The sequence below is a fragment of the Asterias rubens genome, chromosome 2 (assembly GCF_902459465.1).
Source record: "Asterias rubens chromosome 2, eAstRub1.3, whole genome shotgun sequence".
Taxonomy (NCBI): Eukaryota; Metazoa; Echinodermata; class Asteroidea; order Forcipulatida; family Asteriidae; genus Asterias; species Asterias rubens.
The window spans coordinates 13373747-13381048 of record NC_047063.1 but is presented as its reverse complement, the minus strand read 5'-3'; the positions used below and the strand labels follow the sequence as shown (position 1 = coordinate 13381048).

The window sequence follows — 7302 nt, the reverse complement described above, 5'->3', positions numbered from 1 at the left end:
TGTTCACCTTAGCAGCTGCACTATAAGCCTTGTTAGTGTAGCCATGGAGGAATAAACCTCCCATTTTAAAAAAAAAAAATCAACAGATTCAGAACAACTGAAGATTACTTTTTGTTGAATAGTTATCCCTCTGTCCTTACTCTATGGTTATCCAGACGGTCTGCAGACTGGTCACAGATATTCAGTGCCTCATGTTTATTCATTAGCCTATTGACACTCCAACAATAGTGCCAACCCAGTGCACCTTATTAACTGTGCTGCGCTTGGCCGCACATGACCGTTCTGTCTGCAGACTGTCTGCAGAGGAACGGCTGGGGAATTTCGACAAGGCCCCTTACAGTTGGAAGCACTTTCGTTGACTTTACGAACTCTGTGGAATTTGAGCCATGGTTTGAGTGTCCTTACTCTATGGTTTGAGCGTGTAGATATCAAGTTCGAATGGTGAAATGGTTGACTGCAGTCACTGATTCGAAGTATGATAAAGTGTAGTTCGGTGAAGCAATGCTTGTAACACTGAGTTGCGAGTTATGCACAAACAAGTTAAATTCGTAACCTAAAGCGTCTGAGGCTGATACAGCTTTGATCTGTGGGTGCGTTCGTTTAGCTTCCCTGGGTCGACCCCGTCGTGCGGGTTTATTTCTTTCCAGGACGAACGTGTGCAGATAATTCCCCACGGTGGTCCTGGAAAAAAAAGCTTTGATCTGTTTATCCCAGCAGGCAGGTAAGTTGGTTCAAATATTGTGTTGTTTTTCTAGTAAACTTTTAACCTAATTCTGGAAAGCACATTGTTGTTTTTTTTGTTTAGATAATGCACTTCTATAGGGATTGCAGTTTATGATATTATTTAATTTTGTTGGAACAGGGGTGTCATTTATAATTGAGCAACTCGGCTGTGCGTTATGTCTTCTCAACGAAGACCAGTTCATCACCAGGACAAGGATCCTGGGGGTTGGGTTGTTGTGGGCGCAACATTTGTCGCTATACTCATCACGTTCGGAAATCTGAAGGCTCTGGGTGTCCTCCTCCTAGCCATGCAGAATGACTTCGATAGTGACGTGTGGATAATTGGTTGGATGGCTGTCATGTATAACTCAGTTAGTTACATCTCCGGTAAGACACTTTCCATAATTTTAACAATATTTGTATCTGGATGGCAACTTTTTGCGAAGCAAGCAAGTATAGTAATACGTGCCTTGTTCATTTGAACCTTGTGGAGAAATGCTTGCTTGCTTGCGTGCGTGCTTGCGTGCGTGCTTGCGTGCGTGCTTGCGTGCGTGCGTGCTTGCACGCTTGTGTGTTTCTGTGGTTGTGTGTTGTGGTTTTTTGGTTGCGCCTCAGTTGAGTTAAATAGTTAAGTGTGCTTGTTTTAAAAAAAATCTATGTTTTATCTAAGTTAAGTTCTCATAACGTCTCTTTTGTCTTTCATTTTAAAAATTTTAATGTTTCCTGTGTATAAAATATTCTCCTGTGCTTTTTAAACTTTGAAATAAAAATGTAAATCTGTATTTTAATGGACTGCGACAAACAGTTGTTTTTTACAATAAACCAGTGATAATAATAATCATAATCATAACATAATCATAATAATAATTGTATTTAAATTATCATTATTGGACAATATCAAGCGAAAAAGACTCCATTTGAACGGTTGGATGCCCATGCGTTTATTTCAGTTGCGGCAGTCGCAACAGGCAAAGGTGATTGGCAGAATGGTATCAGTTACAAGGTGTGTTTTGTCTTTGGATGCAGGTCCTTTTATTGTCGGCATAGATCGTCTCGTTAGCAGCAGACGCTGCGTTATTGTCGGTGGAGTACTGGGGTCAGCTGGATTCATCATCGGCTCGCAGTCGACTACAGTGTTACAGTTAACACTTTCAATTGTCATTCTATCAGGTAGTAATATTTATTGCTCAATGGTAATATACATGAATAAACTTATACTGATGGCCACCGTCTTATAATGTTGAGGCTTCGTTCTCAAAGGGCCGAGGTGAAGATTTGAGGTCTGTTTAAACTATCTTCCTGTGTAAGATTTTATGTATGTCCACAGTCAGGTAAAAATGCTGTCGTTTCTTATTTTTGTTTGGTTTAAACAACAATGACAACGACACCCGCAACGACAACAGTATCAACAGTATCAGTTGTAACTAACGCCTAACCCACTTAGCAATCATGTCGCAACGAATATAGTTGGTACGTGGTCCGATTTTTTAATCTATGAGTGGTTATTATGACACGTGGAGCTAATATATGAGTTGTCTTCCTGATATAGGTGCTGGTAAAGCTTTGAGTTTTTTCCCCTTCTTTGGTGTTCTGGCGTGCTACTTCAGTGAGAACTATTCCGTTGCTATTGCGATAGCATCATCAAGTATACCAATCTCGATGGTTGTGTATGGTCCCCTGACTCAGATACTTCTGGATACATACGGCTGGCGTGGAACCATGCTGATAGTGGGTGGTATTACTTCCAACCTTGTAGTATGTGGTGCATTGCTTAAAACTCCTGCAGTAGCATCACCAACAGATACAGAACAGTACCAAAAGGTACCAGACGATGCAGCAGACGGGGACGACATTTCAATGGGGGGAGAAAACATTCCTTCTTCCAAATCTCACAAGGGAAAGTGCTTGACGCTGAAGGAGAACATCCAGCGTTTCCTTACATCCATGGACTTTGAAATAATGGCAAACAAAAGATTCTTATTTATGACCGCGTCAATGAGCTGCGTTGACTTTTGCTTCAATGGGTGGTTAGTGTACATGGTGTCACATGGTATATTCCAGGGGCTGAGCAGTAACCAAGCTTCACTGTTACCAACATCATTCGGGATTGGATACATCCTCGGCAAGTTCATGGAACCTTTGTTGGATCACACCCGGTTCAAGCTTTCTACATGCACATGGGTTTATCTTGGCTGCGTCCTCATGAGTGCCTCGTACCTCACCGAAGCTTTCATGACACTTTTCCCTGTGCAGATGATCGTCACATGTTTCATTGGAATTGGGCATGGTATTGTATCGCAGTCAAATGACGTCATTGTGCGGTTTTTAACGTCAGGTGACCGGATCGTAGCTGTGGTCTGCTGGCAGGCGCTGATAGGAGGAGTTTGTGGGATGGGAAGTGGATTGCTAACAGGTTGGTATTTTTGCGTAGTACATAGGTTTGCAACTTTTATGTGAGATATCGAAAGTGGTGTTTGCTCGCCTCGGCGATTTCCTATGTCGCGAGTTCACTTACTCGCCTCTGTGACTGTGATTATGAGAATATTGCACACAGAATAATGACTCAGTTACTATAAAAGACGACAAAACTAATTCTTACCATTATGTGAAATAAGTGGTTAGCTCGCCCGGATTAGAACCCGTCACCTTCTATTTGCCAGTCCTGAAGCCAATTACCAGTTGATCAAGGCGACGTTTAGGAACACAGTTCGAAGTTCTGAAGCATGGGGACTATTTAACACACCCCTTACAGTGGACGAATGAACACTGATGAGAATTGCACTCACAATTTTACTATAACCTATCTCATCGTTGTTTGCTTTCAGGGTTGACTTTCGAATGGACAGGAAGTTTTCAAGCGGCTCTCATTATGTACAGTGGCATCATGCTGATTTCGATCCCATTATTTATCATATATGATATAATAACAAGACAGGAACAAGACAGGGTTAAATAAGAATGCCGAGGGTGGAAATAAGGCGTCATTTGATGCTCTCCTTCAAGAAGACTTCTTAATTTCATCCACACGGGGAGACTTCGTAAGAAATGTTATTGTATTCAACATGAACGCACATGTACTGGACGGATTTGGGGAATGGCATCATCATTATCTTTAGCTATCTACTTAACTGGGACTAGTGGGATTGACAACCTTGGGCCTCTTCGCAAATACCCTTTGCGCAAGTGCTAACTGTTGAATCAGATGCTGGTCTAGGTAGCGATCAAACTTGATTCTATCTAAACCAGCATGCACCTCAGTCCATGCCTATCGTGCGCGTACCAAGTATTTGGGATAGGCATCACGCCCTCTATCGGATGTGAGTAAACTGGTCCCTAGCCTGGGGTTAGACTGGGCCCCTGTCTTTATCCGCAAGGATAAAGACAGGTACCAGCTATTCAGATCCAGTGATTCTATTGGGTATAATGATTGGCTTTCATTGTTAGTTCGGTTTGGGCTGGTGGCTATGATATAATGTGCATTTGGGTTGTATGGTTCTTTTTTCTTAGGGCTATGGGTTTATGCTGTAAACAATAATTACCCATTATCGGTTAGGGTTTTCACCTGTAAAATGTATTGTCATCATAGGAAATAACAATAGTACTAGTATACGAACCGTTTACAGTCGCAGAAATTATGTTTTTGATTTTGTTTAACCCCAACAGCTGCCGAAAATGTTCCTATACAACGCTTTACTTTCGTCGTTTCAAGTCTATACATAACTGCATCCTGGGTGCCGATCGATCCTTCTTTTAAAAATACAATTTCAATTGAGATTATTGTATGCACTGGGTCTGCATTGTTACCATGAGCAGCGAGCTGTATCAGCTATTGGCAAAGTGCAATCACCCTCAGGGAGGGTGACTGCACTTTGCTTGAACGAAATTATTTGAGTTTTTGTATTGCCTTTTTGAGTTAAATGGTAGCCATAACAGGAGTGCACTGAGTGGTTTTGATGTATACAGACAGATTTACTATCGTGTCCACCATCTCTCAAAATTGCCCTATTGTTACTCGAAAGTAATTATCGTCATATAAGTTAGCTCACATGACGTTTTATAACACTCGAGTAAAAATGCAAATTTGATTTATAGTTTGCCAGTCAATCTGAGCAAACAAATTGCCCGACAGTAGACAAAATTGCAACACAATTGTTTGGGTTTTTGGAGGTTTTTTTGCAACAGTTTCTCAAAACAACAATCCTCAAAAACAACATAACAAAAAAGTTTTTAAAAAGTAAGCAGTGAAAAATAATAAATTATGCATAGTTTGCATATAATAATAAAAAATTGATGTTTTCGCCTCTACTTACACTTCTGCCTGTGTCGGTCACCCTGTAGTTGTAAAAGTGATACAGATTTTACCCCAAATCTGCATGCAAATCAGTACTGATGAAAATGTCTCTTGAAACCCTACAAATAAAGTATCAAAACAGTAGAACAAATATATACGGAAAATAATTTGCATAAGTTAAAAAATGTCGTGTTCGCCTCTATTTAAACTTGTGTATGTGTGCACACGCCCTGATAGTTGCAAAGATTGATATCATTTTCATCCAAATGTCTCTTGACACCAGATAACCCTCACAAATTAAGTATCAACAATATTCAAAGTATCAAAGTTGGCAATACATTTTAATACAATTTGTTTTAATAAAGTTACGTGCGTATTATACACTAACAAGAAATGCAATATTGACTGCTCCTTTAAAATAATTATGTTTGACGCCTGGACTGTTCACCACTGGGTCAGAAGATGTTAGAGAGAATCCAAACTTAAAAACACTTATTATGCCTAGCCCGAAGCAAAAGGATTTGGCAAAGTTTTTTATGCCCTTTGTCATGTAAATTTTTATAGTGTGCGTTTTGCGGCTCAGATGAGATTTAGCTTTTTTTCAATGTGGTCTCCTTTTTATCAGAAATGGGGTTGTGGGTCCGCTTGACACTTATTTTTTTTGTATTTTATTTTTTACAAATGATTGTTTATAAAGCAATGTTTTACTAAATTTTTGCTACTTTTTTAACTGTTGTGTATTTTAAAAAAACATTTTGCTATTTTTTCTCATCTTTTTAAATCCTGCTTTTAAATGTTTTTCTTGACTGTACGGCGCTTTGAAACAGTCTTTTAAAAAGCGCTTTGTAAATGCATTTAAGTTCAGTTAATTTAAGTTAAGTTAAGTTAAGTTAACTACTTCTTATCTATAATTAATGCATAAACAGAGAGATTCAGTGTGTGTCGTCGCCCCCCTCCCCCCCCCACCCCATTTGGCAAACTGCGTACAAACTTCTCCTGATAGCGCCCTCTTTTGAATTGTCCTCCTCTAGCCAGTGAACTGGTTAAGCGCCCTCTCTTGTTGGAGCAGCTCTATCTTTTATATACTGTTTTTGTGTTCTTATCGCAAGGACAGGTATTGGTTTTACAAACACGCAATTTCATTGGATACAACGTACATGTATTTAAGTATAATAATGCAGATTTATTATTAACTGTGTCTGTAGAGTTTGATTGCGAAATGAATGCGAGTTCAAATGTACATCCGTACCACGTGACCGTCAAAATATTGGCGCAGGCTCGAGACAACTCTGTGGTGTTATTCACGAACCTCGAAGTGTGACGTCAGATTGTTCAGGTTATGTCCATTAATACTGCTATTTTTAAAACAGCAACAATTCTGGATTTGTTGATGACTCATTCTAGAATGATGTTTACTCCAGGGTTTCACCAGTGTTTAACAGGGACCTGAAGTCCATTTAAAGGCACTCGGCACTATTGGTAATTACTCAAAATAATTGTTAGCATAAACACTTACTTTGTAACGAGCATGCAATGGAGAGCTCTTGATAGTAAAACGTGAGAAACGGCTCCGTCTGAAGTTATGTAGTTTTTGAGAAAGAGGTAATCGCTCACCCAAATACAAAAATACTTCTTGCCGGCCTTAGCTCTTTTTAGGCACATGCAAAGCAAACAAGTTTGTGCAACAAAGTGTTTTTTTCTTTAACTATCTTGCACTAAGACTATCCGATGACCCTTTGAGTCCAAGTTTTCACGGATTTATTATTTTATGTTTGTTTGGATACACCAAGTGAAAAAAAAAATTGCCCGTTCCAATGCCTTTTAGGCTAACCTTTCCGCAATCTCAAATGAGCATGGAAGTGGGACAATCAAATGTATAAATCAGAATAATTGGTCTTTATTGATGCCTCCTAAATAGCTTTCCTTCCCCTTTCAATAGTGTTGCGTTTCCCTCGTGAAGAACCCTAACCTAAGTAATTGTTTCTAAATTGGGTCATGCCTCTCTCTCTCTCTCTCTCTCTCTCTCTCTCTCTCTCCTTTACCAACTTAATTGGATTGAAATTGATAAAGTGTTTCTTTTTATCCCCTGAAGCTCGTTTGGGAACTTGTGTAATATGACATGTAGGCCTAGTACACAATTTTATTAAAAAGGGTGGTTTAATGGTCAGCAGGCACTGGACACTATCGGTTATTGTCAATATCTCAAAATGTGCATAATATAATTGTTTTTAAAGCTGTGAAAATTTTGGGATAAACTGGTCATTGAATTTACAAGAGAATAATGATGA

The 7302-nt window shown here is 39.4% G+C and overlaps 1 protein-coding gene across 1 annotated transcript; it reads left to right on the top strand.

Annotated features, from left to right (window-relative positions):
• The first annotated feature begins 289 nt into the window (after window positions 1–289).
• On the top strand, window positions 290–4161 carry LOC117307413 (monocarboxylate transporter 12-like). Its single transcript, XM_033792161.1, has 5 exons — window positions 290–721; window positions 863–1110; window positions 1750–1893; window positions 2273–3136; window positions 3549–4161. The coding sequence occupies exons 2-5, from the start codon at window positions 900–902 to the stop codon at window positions 3677–3679; spliced, it is 1350 nt and encodes a 449-aa protein (XP_033648052.1). The 5' UTR covers window positions 290–721; window positions 863–899; the 3' UTR covers window positions 3680–4161.
• Window positions 4162–7302: the final 3141 nt, after the last annotated feature.

What these genes read in the sequence shown, in the direction of transcription:
- LOC117307413 (XM_033792161.1), top strand. Translation starts at nt 900, where the DNA reads ATGTCTTCTCAACGAAGACCAGTTCATCACCAGGACAAGGATCCTGGG. An exon ending in CTCAGTTAGTTACATCTCCG is followed by an intron (nt 1,111 to 1,749) that starts GTAAGACACTTT and finishes CTTTGGATGCAG; the next exon opens with GTCCTTTTATTGTCGGCATA. An exon ending in TTCAATTGTCATTCTATCAG is followed by an intron (nt 1,894 to 2,272) that starts GTAGTAATATTT and finishes TTCCTGATATAG; the next exon opens with GTGCTGGTAAAGCTTTGAGT.